Source organism: Vitis riparia, chromosome 14 (assembly GCF_004353265.1).
Source record: "Vitis riparia cultivar Riparia Gloire de Montpellier isolate 1030 chromosome 14, EGFV_Vit.rip_1.0, whole genome shotgun sequence".
Lineage (NCBI taxonomy): Eukaryota > Viridiplantae > Streptophyta > Magnoliopsida > Vitales > Vitaceae > Vitis > Vitis riparia.
In genome coordinates, this window is record NC_048444.1 from 25,041,485 (window position 1) to 25,068,751 (window position 27,267).

General features: G+C 35.8%; 2 protein-coding genes across 2 annotated transcripts; both read right to left on the reverse strand.

Annotated features, from left to right (window-relative positions):
- Positions 1-11,149: 11,149 nt before the first annotated feature.
- On the reverse strand, positions 11,150-11,793 carry LOC117930579. Its single transcript, XM_034851219.1, has 2 exons — positions 11,716-11,793; positions 11,150-11,629 (listed from the first exon to the last, which is right to left on the reverse strand). Exons 1-2 carry the CDS (start codon positions 11,791-11,793, stop codon positions 11,150-11,152), a joined length of 558 nt encoding a protein of 185 aa, XP_034707110.1.
- Positions 11,794-19,520: 7,727 nt separating this feature from the next.
- Positions 19,521-27,243, reverse strand: LOC117930580 (disease resistance protein At4g27190-like). The gene is made up of 3 exons (XM_034851220.1): positions 26,386-27,243; positions 25,610-26,275; positions 19,521-19,658 (listed from the first exon to the last, which is right to left on the reverse strand). The coding sequence occupies exons 1-3, from the start codon at positions 27,241-27,243 to the stop codon at positions 19,521-19,523; spliced, it is 1,662 nt and encodes a 553-aa protein (XP_034707111.1).
- Positions 27,244-27,267: the final 24 nt, after the last annotated feature.

Consider the following 27,267-nt stretch of genomic DNA (forward strand, 5'->3'; position numbering starts at 1 on the left):
GATTAAACATATTATTCAAGTTCCTAATAGTAGAAACATTATGACTGGAAGAAAAGAAAGCTAAGGCTCCACCAATTTGAACAGTAGGTTTTGTAGGAAATTTGTATAAGTCATTTTCAAGTTTGCCTCGAAGAAGGGCCTTTCTCATAACCAAATCCTTAATGAGGAAAGAATTCAACGAATGAGTTATTGTTAATGTAGAGCTTGGAGACACTAATTAGATTAGTAGCAAGATGAGGAACATGAAAAACTTTCTGCAATTGAAAGGATTTGAGAGGTGATACACATGACTTAGTACCAACGTGAAGAATGGAAAGTTTCTTACCATTTCCAATAGTCACTTTGCTATTTCCTTGATATGGTTATACATCTAAGAGGGTACCAGCACTTTGAGCCAAATGGTGTGTTGCACTATATCAAAAAGCGGAGAATCATCATTTGCAAGAGAGACAGAGACAACCATAGCTTGCATATGGTTATTATTGCTATTATTAGGTGAGGTATTACCTTTGGAGCTAGGCAAGCCATTATATTCTTGAAAATTGATATCAAACCAATGATAGTAGGGAAGAACAATATGTCCAAATTTTCCACAAAGTTGGCACTGTGGTCAATTTCTATTGTTGTTACTTCAACTTGCTTGACCACAACCACCAGAATCACCTCTTCCTTGATTATAGCCAAAAGTATTTATGTTGTTAGAGTAAATACTTCCTCTACTATTATTATAGTTTTTGTGGTTAATATATTGTCTTCTATGACAACAACATTAGCAAAAATATTATCTCTTTTTGCCATAGAGTTTTGAAAACACAACTGTTGTTCATGGGTAAGCAGTATACCATGAACTGAGTGGATAGGAAGATCATCTCCATGAGCTATAAGAGAGGCAATCATGGAGTTATAATTTGCTCTAAGACCTCCAACAAGTAACAAGATTTGGTCTTTTTTTGCTACAAGCTCTTCAATTGCAACAAGATTATCAATAAGAGTCTTTATCTTGAAGATATATATTCCATCATCAAGAGTGAGCCTTTCTAGGTAGTCTAAAATTCTTACCAAAGTTGCATTACTCATGTTTTTGATGAGGAAGAGAAAATCTTCTCTAAAAGACACCATGTTGCATGAGAGAAGTTAACCAATAGTCTCTCTCGACCATGATCTCTGATTTACCAATACTTGTTACCTTTAGAGGCCAAAAATTCAATCCTTCAATACGTTCTTTTGGCAAAGATCACATTCTCCATTTATATGTGCTAACGGATGTAATTGCTTATACCTAGCTTGATTGTGATAGCATGATTCAATATCTATAATGGTACAATTGTTCCAAGTAATTGAGGAGTAATGTTCGTGGTGACTTGTGAGTTAAAAAATTGAGTTGAAGTAGCCATATGCATAGCAAAAGTGTTTGCCACGAGAGAAAATGCAAGAAATTTAAAGAAATTTTTTAATGGAACTAAGAGTCTTTTAGAAATAGACTAAAAGCTCTTATACCATGAAAGTTTTTGAGAATCCTTGAGAGCTTGTTTCAGAAAAAATGATTATTGTTATTGTTTTTTCGTCTTAGCTCTTATTGTTTTTATAATAGGTTTTCTAACTGAAATAACAAAACTTAACAACTTCTATAAATTCTAACAATATCAATTACAATTATTAGTGATTTTTGTTATATATCAATCTTCTTCCTCTTCTAAGAAATCTAAACAATAACCTAGATAAACATACAACTATTTCATTAGTATTCTAGACTAATTTTTGTCAAACTGAATACCATCAATTTCTTATTATGGAATTCCTAGATTCTTCCTCCTATATGTAGCTAAGAAGTACTTCATCATCTCATGAATGGTAATCAACCCATTAAGGAAATAGTTGATGATGCTAGAGAGAAAAGTGCAAAGACATGGACTAATAACGACGACCATCGAATCTCTTGGCTTTTTGGTAATATGAGCGAAGAGGTTTTAAGCATACTCGTTGGTGGAGAAATTGCTCATCAAATTTGATCCAATGAAATTTGATCTAAAGTGGAGATTGTTGGGAAGTATCTCAAACTCTCAATTGGTATAGATTCCTTTACGTAAAGAATATTATATAGAATATTTTTTTAAGTTGATATGTTATTGCAATATTAGATAACATTATAGAAAATGGAAAGTTGTTAGGAATATCTCTATAATATTCTAGGTCATGAGAGGAAAAAGTTATGAAATGAAAATGGACTTAATGAAAACCATATGTGATGGATAGAGATGTGAGGAAGAATGAGGTCACTTAGTAGAGTGAAGGAGCTCACCATTCAAGATATATATTCAAGGAGTGGGGAAACATGGGATGTTTCAAGAACTCAACAATTGAATTTGATTTTTGTCCTCTATGGTATTCTTTATGGCATAATGGAATGATTATATTTCATTTGTAGATGTAGGTATAGTTGGCCAAACCATATTAAAACCTCATGTTCCTATGTATTGATTATCTTATCTTTGTGTTCTTGAGCTAACATATTTACATTGAAGCTTTCACTATCATAATATGTTAGTTTAAGAACTTAGATAAAATAAATCACTCAAAGGAACACAAGGTTTTAATGTGGTTTAGCCTAGTTGTGATTATGGTGAAATTGACTATGACAAAACCGTTAATGTTACCATATACAATTTAGGAATCAGATTAGTGTACATATACGAAAAGATTGACAGTTATGTTAATGTTACCATATACAATTTAGGAATCAGATTGGTTGTAATGTTACCATATACAATTTATGAATCAGATTGGTTGTACATATACGTCTGTATATAAATGATTGCGGAGATAATAAAAAAAAGAGGGTTCTCGATTTCTGAGGGTTTTCTGAGTGTTTTGACATGGTATCAGAGTAAGGTTTCAACACCTTCTGAATGGAGTTCGTGTTTTTTGGAGGTTTTGGCACTTCCTATAGGTGCATTTGTGTTTTTTCTTTTATTGTTGTGAGTGTTTTTATTTTTAGTGTTCCAATTTCTGGTGGAAGGTGTGGGGAAACGGGAAAGAAGAGAGGAGGAAAGAAAGCTGGGTTTTGGAGACGATCTTGGGTCTAGTTTCTCTCATTGGAAACAACAACAGATCTTCTATTGTTGTGAGCGACGGGAACCATCACATCCGTACATTCTGAATCATCATTCGCTACACCAGAATTTTAAGGGGAGGGTCTTTTGTCCAGACAGCTACAGATCGGGTTCCAAAGCGTGATCCTTCACTGCCCGTGTTGTTGCAACACCTTGTGTCGTACCCGTGCATCTCCAGCAACACCCTACTGCCATTAAAGATCCACACCAGCTTGTCAATCCCGCCACCTGAACACCACAGCCGCACCAGAATTTTAAAAGAGAGGCTTCCATCACTCTGGGGATCTTCACAGCTTTATCTCCAAGAGCACAAGTGTGCACACTGTCAAAGAGAATTTCTCTCTATTAACGTGTTGCATCATGTCATCAGATAAGTTGGAATTGTTTCCTATTAGATTTACTGGCAAAAATTATTGTGCTTGGAAGTTTCAATTTAAATTATTTGTCAAAGGAAAAGAATTATAGGGTCATATTAATGGGAGTAATCCTGCACCTCGCAATGCCGAGGCTTTGTCTAAGTGGGAAATTAAGGAAGCTCAGGTTATGAACTGGATCCTTAGCTCGGTTGAACCTTACTTTATTCTCAACCTGAGGCCTTATAAAACTACTGCTGCTATGTGGAATTATCTCCACACGGTTTACAATCAAGACAACTCTGTTAGGCGTTTTCAATTGAAGTATGAGATGGCTAACTTCACACAAAGAAGTCTCTTAATTGAGGAATATTTTTCTGGTTTTCAAACTCTTTGGATTAATTATTCCTACATTGTTTATGCTAATGTTCCCACTATAGCTCTCTCTATTGTCCAAGCAGTGCATGCAATCAGCAAGCGAGATCAATTCTTGATGAAGCTACGACCCGACATTGAAATTGCACAGTCTAAAATGATGAATCGTCATCCTGTACCATCCCTAGATGCCTAATTGAGTGAACTTCTATGTGAGGAGCAGCGTATCATAACTCAAGCTACCATGGAACATCGGGCTAATGTTAGTGCACCTATTTCTGTGGCTTATGCAGCACAGGGGCAGAATAAGGGTCGAGACATGAGTGTTGTCCAATGTTTTAGTTGTGATGATTTTGGTCATATTGCTCGAGATTGTCCCAAGAAGTTCTGTAACTATTGCAAGAAACAAGGTCATATCATCTCTGTTTGTCCCATTCGGCCTGAAATGAAGCAGGGTACTGCTTATCATGCCTCCATTGGTACCTTTAGTTCTGCTACATTGCCTGCTGCCTCGTCGGTTGTTCCTATTCCTGCTCCTACAACCTTAGCAAACCTGAACACACTCACTCCTGAAATAGTACAACAAATGATTATTTCAGCTTTTTTTGCTTTTGGGCTCTCAGGTAATCATACGGTTTCTTCTAAGCCATGGTATTTTGACTCTGGAGCCTCTAACCATATGATGAATACTGTTCTTTCTCTTTCCAATGTCAAAAATTATGATGAAAATCTAAAAATTAACATTATTGATGGCAGTTCTCTGCCTATCAGTGTTGGTGATCTTTTCTCTTTCTTAACTGATGTTTTTGTGTTTCCTGACCTCTCCACAAATCTTATTTATGTTGGTCAATTGGTTGATAATAATTGTAATGTCAATTTCTCCCATTTTGGTTGTGTTATGTAGGATCAAGTGTCAAGGAAGATGATCGTGAAGGGGCCTAAAGTGGGACGACTCTTTTCTATTATTCCTAGTTTTCTTTTACTTTCCTTTGCATGTAATGTTGTTGGTTCTGGACATAAGATGTGGCATAGACGTCTTGGCCACCCAAACTCTGATGTACTTCGTACTTTGTTTAATTCTGGATTATTGAGAAATAAAGCATGTTCTTCTCTTGATCTTTCTTTCGATTGTAAATCATGCAAACTTGGCAAAAGTAAAGTTCTACATTTTCCTCATCCCGCATCTCGTGCCTCACAATGTTTTGATATTATTCATAGTGATATTTAGGGGATTGCACCTATTGTTTCTCATGCATATTATAAGTATTTTGTTACTTTCATTGATGACTTTAGTCGCTTTACTTGGGTTTACTTCCTCCGGGCTAAGGGTGAAGTTTTTTCAGTCTTTAAGCGCTTTCTTGCACTTATTGAGAATCAATTCTCTACCAGCATCAAGGTCTTGCTGTCACGCCCCAAGACCCACTCCAAGGGCGTGACGGTCATTTCACACCTCAAACCCGAAGGCTTAAAGTATAATCTGACCTAAACAATCATATTGTAACTGGATGTTACCAATTACCAAATACCTGTTCAGAGTAGCAGAACAAAATCTAAAATCCTCAAATTCAATTTCCAAATAACTTCCAAATATCAAATGATCCAAATGAACATAACTAACAGTTAAAACAAAATCCAACATAAAATCCTAAGTCAAATTCTAATGATGACTATTTCTCAGCCTAGCCATCACTCCTCACCCGAACTAAGAGTACTTGAAAAATTTTCAACAATTGGGAATGAGCTCACAGCCCAATAAGGAATATTAATTCAATTCATGGATCAAATATTTTCATTTCAAATAGGAGAATATCATTTTTTTTTTCATCAAATATCAGAGTTTCAAAAATACCAATATATTCAAAATTCAACCAACCAATTTCATATCAAATTCAAACACTTTCACATAAGATTCAATCAAATCCATTCAATTTTTTTCATTACTCTGGTTACCAAATATCAAATGCCCAGTTAGGTGGGACTTTTCAAATGGGTGGCTAGCCTCAAATTGTTCATGGTGGACGGAACCAAACACTACTAGTACTAGTAACCTCTAACCAAACCCCTAGAGGCTGGGGTTCAAATCAATTACATTCTCACCATGAAATGTAAAGGTCAACTATTATATCCCTTTGACAGGGCCGAATAGTCAACTATTATATTCCGTTGACAAGGGCCAAATAAACCAGAGTGATGTTTTTGTTCAAGTATTCAAATTTACACAACATAATATCTCCATATTTTGTGTCATAAATAAAACAAAATATTCCAACATAATATTTAGTGCAAAACAATTTGATCCATGCATGGTAACAAAATATCATTTTCTTTTCCACAATTCAAAATAACATATAAGATAATTTAATTTTATATATATTGCATTAACTTCCCTTACCTCAAAATATGCAAAGACCTTGAAGGAAAAATAACCCTGAAAAGTCTACTCCTCACCTAACACAATAAAAAGACCACTATTACTATTTACCTCAAAATATAAATCTGATAATCCTAAAAATTTCTAAATGTTAAGATTAATATTTCTGATTAACAAAGTAATAATTTAATTACTCTATTCCTTATTTAATTAAAATTAATAAATTCTCAATTTGTTTCTAATAACACCTTACTAATTTAATTAAATTACAATTTTATTTCATTATAAAATTCTATATAATATATATATATATTTTGCTAAATCTCTCATTCTATTTATTACAAAAAAAAAAGATCATTATTACTATTATCTTATTTATTAATCTAAAACTAAATATTATTATTATTATTATTATTATTATTATTATTATTTAATTAAACAATTCAAAAGCCATTCATGACTCTCGGGTACACCAAACCAAAAAGTAAGTTTTTTTTTTTTTCCTTGCTTCCAGCACAGCACGCGTACGCCCCTTTTGTTTTTGTTTTTTTTTTTTTCCTTGTTTCCTTCCAGTGCTATGGACACGCGTTCTTCTTTTTTTTTTTTTAAATTAACCCTAACCTAAAATCGAAACTTTCCAAGGAATTTTTTTTTTTCATCTAATAAAATTTAAGATCTCCTAAATTCCAACAATAAAATCAAAATCTTAAATTTTTATTATTTTGATATTAAAACGAATTAAAAATAAAATAATCTAACCCTAATCTAGATTTGGGGTTTTCCAAAAAAAATATATCTAATGTGTTTGAAATTAATCAATGAATCTAAAATATTAAACTAGGGGTTAGATTCTTACCTATAGAGATCCGTTCTTCAACCCTGAAATCTGACTCCAACCTACGTTCTCTGGAATTCTGCGAACAGGAACTCTATTCAGAAAAGAACGGAAATAATAAAATTTCTAATTTATACCTAGGGTATTTATTCGTAAAATTACCCTTTTACCCCTCTTCCTTTTTATTAAATTAATTAATTAACTAATTTAATTATTATTAGTAATTTCCTAAATTACCCTTAAAAGAAAATGCTTGGGTGTTACATCCTCCCCTCCTTAACAAAAGTTTAGTCCTCTAAACTTGACATACCTGAGTCTTGAAATAATTGAGGATGTTTTTCTCTCATCTCTTCTTCTAACTCCTAAGTAGCTTCACGAACACTATGGTTGCTCCATTGAACCTTTACCAATTTGACAACAGCATGACGTAGTACTTTATCCATTACATCTACAATCTAAACGGGCACTTCTTCATATGTCAAGTCCTTAGAAATTTGAATAGGCTCCAACTCCACAACATGAGAGGGATCATAATTATACTTCCTCAAGGTTGAAACATGGAAAACATTATGAATCTTAGATAGACTTGGGGGCAAGGCTACTTTATATGCCAAAGTGTCTACTCTTTCAATATTTCAAACGGACCCACAAAACGAGGACTAAGTTTTCCTTTTCTCCCAAATCTCATCACAGACTTCATAGGTGAAATTTTCAAGAACACATGATCACCCACCTCAAACTCCAAATCTCGCCTACGATTATCAGCATAACTCTTATGTCTACTTTGAGCTGCTTTTAATCTTTCTTTAATCAAAGCAACTTTTTCAACAGTCAACTGCACAAGTTCAGGCCCCAAAAGTTTCATTTCTCCAACATCATTCCAATAGATAGGAGATCGACATTTTCTACCATACAATGCCTCAAAAGGTGCCATCCCAATGCTAGCTTGAAAACTATTGTTATAGGCAAACTCTACTAAAGGTAAATGATCATCCCAATTACCTTGCAGGTCCAAAATACAAGCTCTCAACAAGTCTTCTAAAACCTGAATTACCCTTTCTGATTGGCCATCAGCTTGAGGATGGAAAGCAGTACTAAAACTCAACTTAGTGCCCAAAGCTTTTTGTAGACTATGCCAGAATCTAGAAGTGAAACGAGGATCTCTGTCAGACACTATAGAAACTGGTACTCCATGCATTCTCACAATCTCCTTCACATAAAGAGAAGCTAAACGATCTAAAGAAAAGTTGACTTTCATAGGCAAAAAGTGAGCAGACTTTGTCAACCGATCAACAATCACCCAAATAGCATTATTACCCCCTGATGTTCTTGGCAATCCTATCACAAAATCCATGGTAATATGCTCCCACTTCCACTCAGGAATAGCAAGTGGCTGCAAAGACCCTGCTGGTCGCTGATGCTCAGCCTTCACCTGTTGACACACTAAACACTGAGCCACAAATTGTGCAATATCACGCTTCATACCTGACCACCAATAGTTTTGCCTCAAATCCTTGTACATCTTTGTCCCTCCTGGGTGGATTGCAAACTTGGAACAATGAGCTTCCTCTAAAAGCTCTCTCCTTAAGTCTTCATCATTTGGGACACAAGTCTAGTCCCAAATCTCAAGATCTCATCATCTGACAAAACAAAATCAGGCTTACTGCCCCTCTTAACTTCTTCCATAACTTGCACTAATTGGGAATCATTCTTTTATAGGGTCTTAATTCTCCTAACTAAGTCTGGTTGTACTCTCAAATTTGCTACAAGTGCTCCTAAGCCCATAACTCGAAAGTGGACTTGTAGACTCCTCAACTCTTTAAGTAACTGCTTTTGACACCCTCTAATAGCTGCTAGAGAACCAACTGACTTCCTACTCAAGGCATCAGCTACAACATTCGCCTTTCCAAGATGATACTGAATAATACAATCATAGTCCTTAAGTAGTTCTATCCATCTTCTCTGTCTCATGTTCAACTCCTTTTGGGAAAATAGATACTTCAAACTCTTATGATCTGTGAATATCTCACAAGTTTCACCAAAAAGAAAATGTCTCCAAATCTTAAGTGCAAAAACCACAGCAGCTAACTCCAAATCATGAGTAGGGTAGTTCCTTTCATAAGGCTTCAACTGTCTAGAAGCATAAGCTACAACTCTCCCATGCTGCATAAGAACACAACCCAAACCCTGATGAGAGACATCACTATACACCACAAATCCTCCTGAACCTGAAGGGATAGTCAAAATAGGAGCTGACACTAATCTATTCTTCAACTCTTGAAAGCTACATTCACAATCATCAGACCACACAAACTTAACTCCCTTCTGTGTCAACTTAGTTAAAGGTAGGGCAATCTTAGAGAACCCTTCTATAAACCGCCTATAGTAACCAGCAAGTCCCAAGAAACTTCGAATCTCAGTCACAGTACTAGGTCTTCTCCAATTAGCTACAGCATCTACCTTTCCAGGGTCAACTGAGATGCCATCATTGCTTACCACATGCCCAAGGAAAGAAATCCGGTCTAACCAAAACTCACACTTCTTCAGTTTAGCATACAACTGCTTATCTCTGAGGGTCTGTAATACAATACTCAAATGGCCCTCATGCTCCTCTTACTTCTTGAGTATACCAAGATGTCATCTATAAAAACCACCACAAACTGATCTAGATAGGGCTTGAATACCCTATTCATTAAGTCCATAAAAGCAGCAGGTGCATTAGTCAAACCAAAAGGCATAACTAAAAACTCATAATGCCCGTATCTAGTTCGAAAAGCAGTCTTGGGTACATCTTCACTTCTAACCCTTAACTGATGATAACCAGACCGAAGATCAATCTTAGAGAACACACAAGCACCTTGTAGCTGATCAAACAAATCATCAATCCGAGAAGGGGATACTTGTTCCTCACTGTCACCTTATTCAACTCCCTATAGTCAATGCAAAGTCTCATTGAGCCATCTTTCTTTTTCACAAATAGAACAGGAGCTCCCCAAGGTGAAACACTAGGCCTGATAAAACCCTTGTCTAATAACTCCTGAAGTTGAACTTTCAACTCCTTAAGCTCCACAGGTGCCATCCTGTATGGGGCCTTAGACATAGGACCTGTTCCTGGTACCAGATCGATGGTGAACTCCACCTCTCTCTCTGGTGGCAAGCCAGGCAAATCCTCTGGAAAGACATCAGATACTCCCTTACTATGGGTATGTCTTCCAACTTCAAATCACTTTCATTACTCATCACACTAGCCAAAAATCCTTGGCAACCCTTCTTGAGCAAGCTACTAGCTCGCAAGGCTGAGATCATACGCAGTGGTCTGTCCACATGCTTCCCTTCAAAGCTAAACTTAGGCTGACCAGGAATACTAAACGTCACCCTTTTCTCAAAACAGTCAATAGAGGCATGGTAGGAAGCTAACCAATCCATCCCTAAAATCACATCAAAATCCTGAAGGTCAAGGAGTACTAAGTCAACTGGCATTTCCCTATAACCAATCATCACAATACAATTTCTAAGCATTCTACTGGCCACAACAGAATCTCCCACAGGAGTAGCAACAATCAAATCAAAGTCCATGCTAGCAACAGGCAAACCCAACAAACCAGCAAAAGATACTGAAACAAAAGAGTGTGTTGATCCAGGATCAATCAAGACTCTAGCAAATAAGGTGTGGATTCGGAGAGTACCTGTCACCACATCAGAAGTGGCCTGAGCATCTCATGAGTCATTGCAAACACCCGCCCTTGGGCTTTGGGTTTCTATTATCCTCCTTATTTTCCTCTTTAGGCTTCCCAGTGATGAACTTCTATTCTCTGGACAATCTCTGATCAAATGTCCTTGCTTCCCACAACCAAAGCAAGCTCCAGTCTCTCTATAGCATGGCCTACCCCCATGCTTCTTGCCACAAGTAGGACAAATCCCATCCAAATTCTGCGCTGCCTTCCCTTTATTCTGATTTCTTCCTGATGTAGCCTTCGCTGTGCTTGATTACCATGAGCACCATCACTTCTATTTGCTTCCTTTGTGTTCCTATACTGATGAAGCTCCTCATTATCTTTCTCTGCTATAAGGGCTCTATCAACAACCTCTGAATAGACACCAAGCTTCAGAATAGATATTTGTTCTTCAAATAAGGCTTCAATCCATCCTGAAACTTTAATGCCTTTTCCTCCTCTGTAGCAATCAACTGTGGGGAAAAACGTGATAACTCTGTAAATTTGGCCTCATACTGAGCCACAGTCATATCCCCCTGTTCCAAACGAATAAACTCTCCCACCTTCTGCCGCCTAACACTGTCAGGGAAATACTTCTTGTAGAAAGCCTCCCGAAATTGTCTCCATGTTATGGGTCCCTGATCCTCCAAAAGTCTCCTAGTCATACGCCACCAATGATCTGCCTCTTTGTCTAACATAAAAGCTGCATAAGAGGTTTTTTGCTCCTCAGAGCAATCTATTACACCAAAGAATTTCTCCATCTTCAGGATCCAAGCCTCTGCCTCTGTGGGATCTGTAGCACCAGAAAAGTAAGGAGGACCCAATTTCTTGAAGTCATCAAAAGAGCTACCCCTAGAAGATGAAGACTGTCCCTGAACATTAGTCCAACAGCTCGAGCTTGGCGTTCAACTAAACTAGCTAGTGTCCCAAGATACCTATAGATCCCTTCTGCACTCACAGGAGGCAAACCCTCAACTGGAGGTACATCATCATTAGCCTGACTGTTTTGTGAAGAAGCTGCTCTTCTTGGTGGCATGATGTCCTAAAATAATAAGACATAACTAAATTAGTCACTAAAGAACCAATTAGAAAATTTCCAAATAAAGAAAGAATTGGAATTTATACTAAATGAAACTAAAACTTAAACAAATGCGTCACTCATCTATCCCCAATCTAAACCAGTTCAAATTCCCATCAAGATCAAAACCTAGTGCTCTGATACCACTCTGTCACGCCCCAAGACCCACTCCAAGGGCGTGACGGTCATTTCACACCTCAAACCCGAAGGCTTAAAGTATAATCTGACCCAAACAATCATATTGTAACTGAATGTTACCAATTACCAAATACCTGTTCAGAGTAGCAGAACAAAATCTAAAATCCTCAAATTCAATTTCCAAATAACTTCCAAATATCAAATGATCCAAATGAACATAACTAACAGTTAAAACAAAATCCAACATAAAATCCTAAGTCAAATTCTAATGATGACTATTCCTCAGCCTAGCCATCACTCCTCACCCGAACTAAGAATACCTGAAAAATTTTCAACAATTGGGAATGAGCTCACAGCCCAATAAGGAATATTAATGCAATTCATGGATCAAATATTTTCATTTCAAATAGGAGAATATCATTTTTTTTTTCATCAAATATCAGAGTTTCAAAAATACCAATATATTCAAAATTCAACCAACCAATTTCATATCAAATTCAAACACTTTCACATAAGATTCAATCAAATCCATTCAATTTTTTCATTACTCTGGTTATCAAATATCAAATGCCCAGTTAGGTGGGACTTTTCAAATGGGTGGCTAGCCTCAAATTGTTCCTTGTGGACGGAACCAAACACTACTAGTACTAGTAACCTCTAACCAAACCCCTAGAGGCTGGGGTCCAAATCAATTACATTCCCACCATGAAATGTAAAGGTCAACTATTATATCCCTTTGACAGGGCCAAATAGTCAACTATTATATCCCGTTGACAAGGCCAAATAAACCAGAGTGATGTTTTTGTTCAGTATTCAAATTTACACAACATAATATCTCCATATTTTGTGTCATAAATAAAACAAAATATTCCAACATAATATTTAGTGCAAAACAGTTTGATCCATGCATGGTAACAAAATATCATTTTCTTTTCCACAATTCAAAATAACATATAAGATAATTTAATTTTATAAATATTGCATTAACTTCCCTTACCTCAAAATATGCAAAGACTTGAAGGAAAAATAACCCTGAAAAGTCTACTCCTCACCTAACACAATAAAAAGACCACTATTACTATTTACCTCAAAATATAAATCTGATAATCCTAAAAATTTCTAAATGTTAAGATTAATATTTCTGATTAACAAAGTAATAATTTAATTACTCTATTCCTTATTTAATTAAAATTAATAAATTCTCAATTTGTTTCTAATAACACCTTACTAATTTAATTAAATTACAATTTTATTTCATTATAAAATTCTATATATATATATATATATATTGCTAAATCTCTCATTCTATTTATTACAAAAAAAAAAAACCATTATTACTATTATCTTATTTATTAATCTAAAACTAAATATTATTATTATTATTATTATTTAATTAAACAATTCAAAAGCCATTCATGACTCTCGGGTACACCAAACCAAAAAGTAAGTTTTTTTTTTTTCCTTGCTTCCAGCACAGCACGCGTACGCCCCTTTTGTTTTTGTTTTTTTTTTTTTTTCCTTGTTACCTTCCAGTGTTGTGGACACGCGTTCTCCTTTTTTTTTTTTTTTTTTTAAATTAACCCTAACCTAAAATCGAAACTTTCCAAGGAATTTTTTTTTTTTCATCTAATAAAATTTAAGATCTCCTAAATTCCAACAATAAAATCAAAATCTTAAATTTTTATTATTTTGATATTAAAACGAATTAAAAATAAAATAATCTAACCCTAATCTAGATTTGGGGTTTTCCAAAAAAAATATATCTAATGTGTTTGAAATTAATCAATGAATCTAAAATATTAAACTAGGGGTTAGATTCTTACCTATAGAGATCCGTTCTTCAACCCTGAAATCTGACTCCAACCTACGTTCTCTGGAATTCTGCGAACAGGAACTCTATTCAGAAAAGAACGGAAATAATAAAATTTCTAATTTATACCTAGGGTATTTATTCGTAAAATTACCCTTTTACCCCTCTTCCTTTTTATTAAATTAATTAATTAACTAATTTAATTATTATTAATAATTTCCTAAATTACCCTTAAAAGAAAATGCTTGGGCGTTACACTTGCTCTCTGATTCTAGCGAAGAATACATGTCTAATGAGTTTCAGGACTTTTTTTAAAGCAAAGGGATCTTCTCTCAGCGTTCTTGTCCTTTGACACCACAACAAAACGGTGTTGCTAAGAGAAAAAATCACCACTTTCTTGATGTGGTAAGAACTCTTTTACTTGACTCATCTGTTCCTCCTCGTTTTTGGTGTGAAGCACTTTCTATTACAGTTCATTTGATCAATGGCTTACCCTTTCCTATGTTAAATCATGTTTCTCCTTTCTCTAAGTTGTTTGGTCATTCTCTTTTATATTTTGATCTCCGTACATTTGGTTGTGTTTGTTTTATGCATCTACCTACTCATGAACGATATAAACTTACTGCTTAGACTGTTAAGTGTGCTTTTCTTAGTTATGCTAACTCTCACAAGGGTTATGTTTGTTATGATCCCCATGCTCGTCGTATACGAGTTTCCCGAAATGTGATTTTCTTTGAAAATCAATATTTCTTTCCATCTTATGTTGAACTGGCATCTACATTTGTATTTCTTTTGTCTAGTTTTTCTAAATCCCCAACAATTGTGGAAAGGTTCAAGCTTGGTTTTGTGTATGAAAGATGTAGTTGACATGAGTCCGGTTCCACTTTCTCTATGCCCTCTTCTGATCTGGACTCGGCGCCTGATCCTGCTCCTGCTTCCACCACTCTTCATTGGTCTACTCGTCTTTCTCAACCCCCTGATTGGTATGGATTCTTTTCTCTTGTCTCTCTTGTTGCTACTTTATCCACTATTTCTCTTACTTCTTGCTACAAACAGGCCATGGAACATGAGTGTTGGCAAAATGCCATGCAAGCAGAACTTCAAGCACTTGAGAAGAATCATACTTGGGATATTGTTCCTTGTCCTCCTATAGTCAAACCTATTGGGAGTAAATGGGTTTTCCTCTGTAAAACTTCATTCTGATGGCTCTTTGGACTGGTACAAAGCTCGCCTCGTAGCTCTGGGTAACAAGCAAGAATATGGGGTTGATTATGAGGAGACATTTGCTCATGTTGCCAAAATGACCACGGTTCGAACCATCTTAGCTATTGCTGCTTCACAGTCATGGCAACTACATCAGATGGATGTGAAGAATGCTTATCTTCATGGTGATCTCTAGGAAGAGATTTACATGAAGCTTCCCTCTGGTATGACTAATTCTTCTCCTCATGATGTTTGTAAGCTAAAACGTTCTTTGTCTGGGCTCAAGCAGGCGCCCCGGGCTTGGTTTAAGAAGTTTCACTGTACAATTCTTTCCTTCAGTTTTACCCAAAGTCAGTATGATTCTTCCCTCTTCTTCCACACGTCTACATTGAGTATAGTCCTTTTCTTGGTTTATGTGGATGATATTATCATTACTAGCACTGACTGTGGTTTGATTACTAAGCTTCAACGACTGTTACATACAACTTTCCATATGAATGATCTTGGACAGCTCACATACTTCTTAGGATTGGAAGTTCATCATCAGGATAGTGGTATTTTCGTGAACCAGCATAAGTATATTCAAGATCTTATCACTTTGGCTAGTTTGGAGGACACTTCCTCTGTTAATACTCCTATGGAAATAAATGTGAAATACAAGAAAAAAGAAGGGGACCTTCTAAATGATCCTACTCTCTATCGGTGCTTGGTTGGGAGTCTTATCTACTTGACCACTACTCGACCTGATATCTCCTATGTTGTTCATCATGTCAGTCAATTTATGACTTCTCCTCGGCATCTCCATCTTGCTGCAGTTCGACACATCATCCTCTATCTTCGAGGTTCACCCACTCGTGGGTTGTTCTTTCCTACTGGCTCCTCTCTTCAACTTGTTGCCTATAGTGATACTGATTGGACTGGGTGTCCAGATACACGTTGATCTACTATGGGTTGGTGTATGTTTTTAGGTGATACCTTAATTTCTTAAAGATGTAAGAAACAAGATCGTGTTTCTAAATCCTCTACTGAGGCCGAGTATCATGTCATGTCTACTACTTGTTCTGAAATTGTATGGCTACGCGATCTTCTTGAGGAGCTTGGGTTTCCTCAGACTACTTCTACACTTCTTCATGCTGATAACACTAGTGCTATTCAGATTACCACCAATCTCGTTTTTCATGAACGTACCAAGCATATTGAGGTTGATTGTCATTCTATTTGAGACACCTTGGAAAGCCGGGTGATATCTCTTCCTCACATCTCTTCTAATCTCCAAGTGGCTAATGTCTTCACCAAAGCTTTGACTCGACAGCAACATCAATTTCTTGTTGGCAAATTGTTGCTGGTTGACTTACCAACATCAATTTGAGGGGGGATGTTAATGTTACCATATACAATTTAGGAATCAGATTGGTTGTACATATACGTCTGTATATAGATGGATGTAGAGATAATAAACAAAAAGGGATTTCTCAGTTTCTAGGGGTTTTCTGAGTGTTTTGACAAAAACATTTAGCCCAATTGTGAAACCATTAACCATTCATCTTGTGATCACTTATGAAAAATGGGTATTACTCTAAATACCACTTAATAATAGTTGAAAGTCCAAAAGAGAACACCCAGAAGGGGAGTGAAAGGGTAATTTAAAAAACTTAAAACAATATTTATAAATTATAACAAACTTTTCTTACCCTAAAAAATATCAGAGATGTCTCAAATAAATAAATGGTTATACCTAGAATCTTTAGGTATATGATTTTTAACTTTTCAAGATATCATACAATTGGTTAAGGATAAAGATAAATAATTATTAATATTTGAAATATATGTTGACATATGTTAAGGATAAAAATAACCATTAAAATAACCAACCTAACAAACGGAACAATTAATTCAAGATAATCAATGTCATCAACCAGAATATAAGCAGGAATAAATAGATATGTACATTTTTAAGAAAACCCTACAATATATTAGGATTAATCAATTTGAAATATTCTAAGCAATTCAAATGGAATATCAAATATAAAATATATAGACAATAAAACACAAGATTTTCATAAAACCCCCCACAAACTTGTGGAGATTAAAAACCACAAGGTATAAGACCTACCAATTCAAATCCACTATTTGAAATCAAATTACGTAAATTTACCTAGCCACTTTACCCTAAAGACTTGCTCTCCAATTCCTATAACTTGATCCACATTCGCGACATAACAACTCCTTGTTGCTCCCTAGAGATCCTTCGGTCCCTCCGAAAGGATTAAGTTCTTCAACCAACAATTCAAATAATCGAATATCCTTGAATGAGAGATCGGGAATGGTGTGGTAATTAGGGTTTCTCTTAAGGAATCCCTCTCTTAAGAATGAAAGGTCTCTCAAACGATATGTTTTCAATCTCTCCAAAAACTCCATAATCTTTAACCTTCAAAGGGTTACAAAAGAGGTATTTATTGGCAAAAGTCATAAGGATTTTGGTATCTCAAGTTTCCAAATTAGAGTTTGAGTGAAATTCATCTAAAATACGTTTCTAAACTCGGCAAGACTAACATGACCGCTTGAACATACTTAGACCAGTTAAGCACTCCACTTGAGCAATCCTTACTACTTGAGCAAGCTGATCGCTTGAGCAGGATTAACCACTTGAGCGACCTCTACTACTTTTAAAAAATGATTTTAAAACAGTTTAAGTCTAAAAATGATACCAAACCTTTTATACCTCAAATAAGCCTTATATGCCACAAGTTGAACCTTTTTAGATGTACTTATGATTTCCCAGTTGAACGAACAACAACTCTTGATCTTCAATAGAGAGCAAGTCACTATCTAAAAAGACTTCTATGGTTAAACATAAATTGTAACAAAATTGTCAACATATAAATAAGACTCAATGTCTTAACAACTTTGACTATCCCTCTCAAATGGACAACTTGTCAACTTGATGTCAAGAATGTCTTTTGCATGACAATCTTAAGGAGACAATTTATATGGAGTAGCCCTCAGATTTTGTGAATACCAAATTCTTGACTATGTTTGTCTTCTTAAGAAATCATTATAAAGGTTGAAGCAAGCTTCACATGCTTGGTTTGACAAGCTTTCAAAATTTTTACTTCAACTTGGTTTTTATTGCAATGAGACAGACTCATCACTCTTCATTTTCCAAGAAAACAAAACAACTATTCTCTTCCTTATATGCATTAATGACATTCTTATTGCTAGAAACAATGGCAGGTTTATCACAACTTTAATCACAAAACTTGGCCATGAATTCTATATCAAGGAGCTTGGGGATTTGAGATATTTTCTTAGTGTGAAGGTGAAACCATTTTCCGATGGCATTTTCCTTTATCAATCCAACTACATTCAAAACTTATTGGAATGCACCAAAATACTTGAAAGCTCACCAAATAACACTCCTATGATTCTCAAAGAAAAAGAGGCAACCTCAAACCAAAACCGAGTTAATGTTACCAGTTATTAAAGCATTGTTAGCCCACTACAATATCTAACCTTCAACCCACCTAATATCATTCATGCAGTCAATCATGTTTGTTAACACTTCAACAATCCAACATTAGTGCAACTCATTATCTTAAGGGCACTAAACATTATGGTGTTCATTATTTAACAAAAAGTCCTCTTTCATTATAGATTTTTGTGATGTGGATTGGGTTAGGCATCCTACTAGAAGATGGAGCACAATTAGGTTTTGTATCTTTCTTGGTGCCAATTGCATTTCATGATGTTCTAAGAAACAACCTATGGTGACAAGGTCCATTTCAAAAGTCAAATATAGTTCCATGACATTCACAATTGTTGAAATTCAATGAATAACTTTTCTTTTACGTGATATAGGTATTTGTTAAGAAATAAACCTCCTAAAAAAACCAGATTAATGAAGCAAATAAAAAATGTGGAAATAATTATGAAATAGAGAAGACAAAATCAACACACAAAATTTACGTGGTTCACCTAAAACAGGCTAGGTCCATGGAGCTACTGCAAATATTCACTATAGAGAGAAATATAACCACAAGTTTTACAAACACTCACTCCTCACAAACCCAAAACCCAATTATACCTAAGAGAATAGTAATTCTCTAACCCTCACCTCACTCTTTCACTCAAAGAGTTGTACCATTCTTTTTCTCTCAACTCTGCAATGAATAGAATGAGGAGCACACATATATGGCTATGAGATTTTCCTTGTGTATTTTGTGTCCTAAAATTAAGGACTTTTTTGGCCAATAATCTCCCACTTGAAGACTTACTTCAATTATGTCTTCACACAAGATCAATGCAATGGCTCATCTCTTTTCTTTTATGTTTGTAGGCTAACTGAAGTCCAACATAACTTTAATTTGTCAACTATCATCGTCTTTGTTAGCATATCTGTAGGGTTTTCATTTCCATGATTCTTCTTAAGTCTAAGAGCTTTGTATACCAGAAGAGATCGAATAAAATGATACTTTATCTTAATATGCTTCATTCTGGCATGGAAAGATGGATTCTTGGCTAAGTGAATCGCACTTTAACTATCGCAATAAAGGAAATTGTTCTCTTGTTTCTTTCCCAGCTCTTCCAAGAAGCCTTTAAGCCAAATCATCTCCTTGTTGGCTTTTGAAACAGCAATATATTCCACCTCAGTAATGGAAAGAGCTACAACTTTCTACAGTTAAGAAACCCAACTCATTGCAATTCCTCAAAGAGTATACACATACCTTGTAATACTCTTTTTGTTGTCGACATCTCCTACTATATCAGCATCAACAAAGCCTTCCAATCTCATATCTCCACTTCTAAAACAAAGTGTCATTCTTTTGGTACTTCGCAAATATTTAAGGATCCATTTAACTACTTCCTAGTGCATCTTGTTAGGGTTGTTCATGTACATGCTCACTACTTGCATTACTTGCATAATATCTGGTCTCATATAAACCATGACATATATCGAACTTCCAATGGCTGAGGCATAAGGAACCTTCTTGATGTGATCATGTTATTCCTCAGTCTTTGGTGATTGTTCTTTGGAAAGATTGAAATGGACACCTAAAGGCATGCTCATTGGTTTAGCATTCTACATGTTGAACTTGATGTACTCTACCTGTGACAACATCAAAGTCTCCATTGCTCTGTCCCTGCTAATCCTCATTCCAAGAATATGCTTTGCAGCACCTAGATCTTTCATTGCATACTACTTCGATAATTCCTACTTTAAGTTATTTATCTCTTGCATATTAGAACCTACAATGAGTATATCATCTCCATACAAACGTAAAATAATAAAGATATTGTCAAACTTTTTCATATAACAACAATGATCTACTTGACACCTTGTAAAACCATTTCTACTCATGAAGCTATCGAACTTCTTGTACCACTATCTCAAAGCTTGTTTCAAATCATACAAACTATTCTTCAACTTGCACACAAAGCTTTCTTTGCTTGCTACCATGAAGCCTTCTAGTTGCTTCATATAAATCTTCTGCTCCAAATCGCCATGAAGGAAGGTTATCTTTACATCTAACTCCTTAAGATGTAAATTTTTTGCAACTACCATCTTTAGCACTAACCTAATTGTTGTCAACTTCACTACTGAAGAGAAAATCTCAATGTAGTCGATGCCTATTTTCTGCTGAAACCCATTGACTACCAACCTAACTTTGTAACGCTTGCTTCCATCATGTTCTTCTTTGATCCTAAAAACCTATTTGTTATGTAAAGTTTTCTTCCCTTCTAGTAGTTTAGTCAAATTCCATGTTTGATTTGACATTAGCAAGTCTCATCTTTCATGGCAGACTCCCACTTGACTGAATCTTCAACTTGAATTGCTTCATCATAACACTTCGGTTCTCCATTGTCAATCAACAATAAATAATGCAAAGAAGGTGAATAGCATTGTATCCGTTTAGTTCTCAAGGAGTGTCTCACTTCTATTACAAAAGTGTGTGGTTCTCCTTTGAGAGACTTCATTTTCAAGATTCTATCAATCCCCATATTACACTTCCTTTTTATTGTTTTCCTTAAACTCAATGTACTCCTTTTCAATTTTGACTTTTATATTGGTAAATTCTGAAAATGAATTATCCTTGTATATTGTTTTCTCATTAAAGATGACATCCCTACTTCTGATGATTTTCCAATTTTTAAAATCCCAAAATCAGTAGCTAAATTCATTAATGCCATATCCAACAAAGCACATCTCTTAGATTTCACGTCGAGCTTGCTCATTTCAAGTGATTCAATATGAACATAAGAAATACATTCAAATACTCTTAAATGTGAAAAGTTCACCTCTTTACCGCTCTATACTTCCTCAAGTAACTTCTCTCCAAAGGCACTGGAGGCCCACAGTTAATAAGATAGGTTGTTGTGTTGACGGCTGTAGCCTAAAACATCCTAGGTAAACATGTGTGTATTCTCATGCTTCTGGCACATTTATTTAGAGTTATGTTCATGTGCTCTGCTTCACCGTTTTGCTGAGGTGTCTTCGAAATAGTTTTTTCTAATTTAATTCCATTAGATGCACAAAACTCTTTAAGCTTCTCGTTTTTGTACTCTCCTCCATTTTCAGACTTCAATAGCTTCACTTTCAAGCCTATCTCATTCCCTACCATGACTTTCCATTTTTTGAAAACATCACAAACTTTTGATTCATTTTTCAGAAAATAAACTCATACTTCCTAATAAAGTCATCAATGAAGGTGATGTAGTACAATGAGCCTCCAATAGGTGAAACCGGTGATGGCCCCCACACGTCTATACGAACCAACTCTAGCATCTCTACTTTAGGTGGCTTGTCGATATTTTTTGGTGCTCTACAATCCTTCTTCAAGTGACCATTCATACCATAGTTCCAACAGTTAGTCTATTTCTTTCCAGATCTAGACTTGTTCCATCTTGATTTTGATTTTCTCTTATTTGAGTTTCTATCATTGGGTTTACCTCTAGATTTGGTGTTTAAGGTAGAACTTAATGTTTCTCCTAATTCTGTTCGACGTATTTCTTCACTTAGAATTAAATCTCATTCACCATCACATTCCAGCTTTCTAGTAGAAATTATAGAAGTATCAAAGCTCGAACTTTGTCGTCGAACTCGATTTCCACCAAACTTAGTTGTGTTATGATTGTACTAAATTTGTTGATGTGAACTGCTATAGACGCGCCTTCTATCATTCATAAATTGAACAACTGCCTCATTAAGTGCACTTTATATGAAGCAGATGGCTTCTCGTACATGTTAGAGAGAGTCGTCATAAGACCTAACGTGGTCTTCTCCTTCGCTATGTTGAAAGCAACATTACGAGACAACGTCAACTGATAACTCCAAGCACCTGCTTATCGAGTAAAGCCCAGTCTTCATCCTTCATATTTATTGGTTTTTCTCCCAAAAGAGGCAAATGCATGCCGTTGTGATATAAATAATCTTCAATTTGCATTTTCTAGAAGCTAAAATCTTCACCACTAAACTTCTCAATTTTGATGCTCTTTCCTTCGTCTATTGCCAGCACTCTCATTCAAATCTAGTTTTTCAGGACTTTTGCAAAAAAAATGTACTTTTTACAATATCTCTGTACTTGTAAAAAAAATGCAGAGAAACTTCCATCCAGAGCTTTAAACCACTAAGAAGGTTCCCAGGAAAGAATGGAGGGATCACAATGGTCCCACTTAAAACTCAACCTCTTTAGATAAAACTAAAAGTTCCCAGGAAAGACTGAAAGGGTCACAATTGTTCCTCTTAAATTCCAATCTCCTTAGACATAACCTCCTTAAACTACCACCAAGCTCTTAGAACACCATAGGATGTGCCGTTCTGATACCAGTTTTTGGGAAATAAACCTCCCAAAAAAGACTAGATTAATGAAGTGAATAAAAAAATTGGAAATAATAATGAAATAGAGCAAACAAAATCAACACACAAAATTTACGTGGTTCACCCAAAATAGGCTACGTCCACAGAGCTACTGCAGATCTTCACTATAGAGAGAAAAATAACCACAAGTATTTACACTCACTCCTCACAACCTAAAACCCAATTATACCCAAGAGAATAATAATGCTCTAACTCTCAAGAAAACCTCACTTTTTCACTCAAAGAGTTGCACCACTCTTTTTCTCTCAACTTTCAATGAATGGAATGAGGAAAGGAAACCTCTATTTATAGGCTTCTACCACCACGAAATTTCCATGTAGACACATGTTATTGCCAAATATATAAATGATAATATACAATTTTGATTTAGTTTCCATAATTTCCTCATCCAATACACACACATATATATTATATATATACACATGCATACATATATGGCTATGAGATTTTCCTTGTATGTTTCATGTCCTAAAATTAGGACTTTTCTGGCCAACAATGTTTCATTATCACAACCTCCACAATTGTTTTGTGACAATGCCAACACCTCCATATGTCCATAAACCTTAAGTTTTATGCACGATCCATGCACATTGAGTTAGAAGTTTGTAGAAAGGGGGCCATGGGACATCCTTTTATTTGATAGATTCCCTCATCATCTCAACTGACATCTTCACAAAACTACTTCCTAAAGACTCTTTTCATTCTTTCTGATTAAAGCTAGGAGACCATGGTCATTCCCCTGAGCTTTGACCCAAAAGACTACGTTTTAAAAAATAAAATCCATAAAGTACCCCCATTTCTAAAATAATGCTCAATCTAATGTGTCTATGCCACATAAATTGCCACGTCATAAAACCGTAGTTGGTGACTACGGTTTTGACTATTTTTAAAAACAACCAAAGCCGTAGTCACCAACTACGGCTTTAACTTTAATTTTATATATAAATATATATTTATATATATATTTAACTTTAATTTTTTTAAATAAAATATTATATTATTTTGATTTTATATTGATTAAAAATATGTAAGTGGTGTAATAAAAATATTTAACTTTAATTGATCTCATTATTTAAAGAATAGTAATATATGAAATTAAATAATTGATGTCTTTAATTTGATATAAAAATATATTTTGATAATTTTATTAAAATATTTGGCACTACACTCAATGAATATGTTCCTCCTCCTAAAATATTTAACTTTAATTGATCTCATTATTCTTCTCTTTTTTTGGTAAACACAGTTTCACTAGACAAATTTATAATTTAATACTTATTTTTATTTTAAGATATAATTTAAACTTAAAGTTAAAACCGTGGTTGGTGACTACGGTTTTGACTGTTTTTAAAAAGTAAAACCGTAGTTACCAACTACAGTTTTATGACATGACAATTTACGTGGTGCAAACACACTAGATTGGGCATTATTTTGGAAATGGGGGTACTTTATGGATTTTTTTTTTTGAAACATAGTATTTTGGGTCAAAGCTCCTTAAGATACAGGCCAAAATTAGGAAACTACTGGTTTAATTCATTAATGTATGCGATTAAATTGTTTGCAAGAGAAGTACTGAAAGTGGAAGGGATGAATGGCAGAAATTGAAAATGAAAATCAAACATACCTTCTGATTGAAAAGAGGGATGAATGGCTCCTGGCTGCGACTGCTTCCTATGGAGTAGAAGTCAATGAGATTTCGTAGACATCTCAGTTCCAAGAATCGCAGTTGAGGAAACACTAGTACTGATTCCCTTCCTTGTGTTGTGGGAAGCCATAAGATATATTTCAAGCTGTAACAGTCCTCTATTATCAGAATTCTTAAGTTGGCAAAACACCCTATCGGAATTGGGCCATGGCATACTGCTTCCAAGTTGTAGAGGTGGTAAAGCCGTAATTTCTCCAAGAGAGGAAAGGCACTATGCGGTGGGTCAACCCCTTCCATTTCGATTGTATTCATGATGTATTGCATCTTAGAACCCGCACAGATGGACAGATACTTGAGTTGACGAAAACCGTCGTTGTCTAACTCAAACAAAATGTTTGGTATCATCCAATCTCCTCAATTCTAGAACTTCAACCGTCTTTAACAGCCTAGAGTAGCACTTCACCAGATGTGGGCCTTTGACCCCTTCGAGCGTCAACCTTCTTAAGGCCCTTTTATCATCATCATTCCAGCCCAAAATACAGCCTATAAATATATCATATCTAGTGAGGTTCTCAAAGGATACATCTTGCGGAAGCAAATATGGATCGGGTATTTGCACTTCCAAGGCCCTCAAACAGGACAAGTGTTTCAACTCAGGAAGCCAATCAGTCCTCCATCTATCATTAGCTACACCCCGCCCTCTATCAAAATTACTATTAATCACACACAAATGCTCTAACCGAGATAGGCTTGATATCACATTTCTTGGAACGAGAATTGAGGAATCCCTCAAATTCAACATCCTTAGATCAGTCAATTGCTTAATTTCTTTGGGAAACTCTTGAATCTCACAACCTACAAGGCTAAGAATTTGTAGCTTCTTCAGTTCTCCAAGTATTGCTATGTCTTTCAACATCCCACATCGGTGTAGACACAATGTTCGAAGATTTGAAAGAAAGTGGAGTGATGAAGGCAATTGTGTAAGATCAATTCTAAACAAGCTTAAAACCCTGACTTCTTTCATCTCTTTGAAAAAGGTGTCCGGAATTTTCAAGGAATTATCATTACTATTCAACAAAAAGAATCTAAGTTTGGGACATACCAATCCTTCTGGAAGCTCATGGACATGTGTGCATTTCAAAGATATGCCAGCACAATTTCTCAACTCACCGTCCCTCTTTTCCCATTCTTGTAATCTAACATCTTCGTTCACCACAAATCGATGATGAGGATCTTTCGATGCAATTGCTTTGGCAACATCACGAACCACTTCATGCATTCTGATAAACCCATTACCTTCCTCCACAAAAAACGAACTTGAAGGTTTACGATAGTGTACATCTTCAAGTGAGTCAAGCAACAGGCTCGAGTCTTTAAGGATTTTCACCCGGGTAACTATTTTATCTCTTGCTTGCTCCAATGAATCCATGTCAAAAAAATCCAAACCCATGCCATATTTTAACAAGTCATCCAATGAAATATCGCCATCGCCCAGGAAACCACAGAGTAAGAACAATGATTTAACTTCATCACTTTTCAAATGGTTGTAGCTCAACTCCAGACATGAATACACGTTTTCACTCACTCCGCGGATGTGTCTTGGTGCACACCTTTTAAGTTCTTTCAAGGCATTCCTCCATACACCCACCTTCTCAACCTTTAGTGCCTGTGCAATTATTACAATTGCAACTGGTAGACCCTCACATTTTTTAACTACATCATCTGCTATAGATCGAAATTCAGGCTTCTCCACGGAATCACCTGCCGTCTGCTTAAATAAACTCCAGGCTTTACACAGATGTTGAACATGGAAGTCCTTATGAGTCTTCATATCCTTAGATAACACTTGAAGCTCTCTTGAAGTCAGCAGCACTTTACAGTACCCCACCTTATGATCATCTGATCCATAAGGAATTCCAATCCTTTTAAACCGATGGGCTCCCAGATATCATCTAAAATCACCAGGATCTTCTTGTGTTTCTTCAAGCTTTGACTTAGGCGAACTGCTCTTCCCGTTTCATCTCCCTCCTTAAGTTTCAAGCCTAACATGCTCGCAATTTCTCCTTGAATTTTTGTCACGTTCGGAGTTTGGGATATATTCAACGCCATGACCACTGTGTCAAATAGCTTTTCTTCATTGGCTTGTTTGGCTACTTGGGCTTGTTCGGCGACTTGTTGCACAAGCGTGGTTTTGCCCACACCGCCCATCCCCCATACCCCAACCATCCTTACATCATCATCTCTCAAGGCCTCCATAATTTGGTTTAAAGTTGTCTCTCTCGATTCGAAAACTTCCCAACCGCTGACAGACGAAGACCCGATCCCTGGTGGAGGAGGCTCATGTGCTACTTTGCCAAACTTATCAGTCTCTTGGATTTTATTAAGAATATCCCCTGCCTGGCCACTTGCTTTCTTGCTTTGCTGGTACCGCAGCTTCAAGTTAAAACAGCCCCTGTTTGCATCCCTTTCATCCTCAAGGAATTTGTCTGTTTCTTTTATGATCTCTTCAGCACGTGACAGCCACTTTTCAACATCAGGAAAGATATCACCCCCTTCCCTATTAGCCTCATGCACAGATTGCTGCACCCTCACTCTTCCATCACGAAACTTCTCAATTTGTTGGGTGAGATCCAAAATGTTGCTACGGTAGTTAAACAGATAACCCAGGTGACGTCCAATTCGAGCAACCAGTTTCTCAGCAACTTTTTCTGCAATGGGAGTAGCAATAATTTCCATTTCCTACTTTTTCTTTCTCTGGAA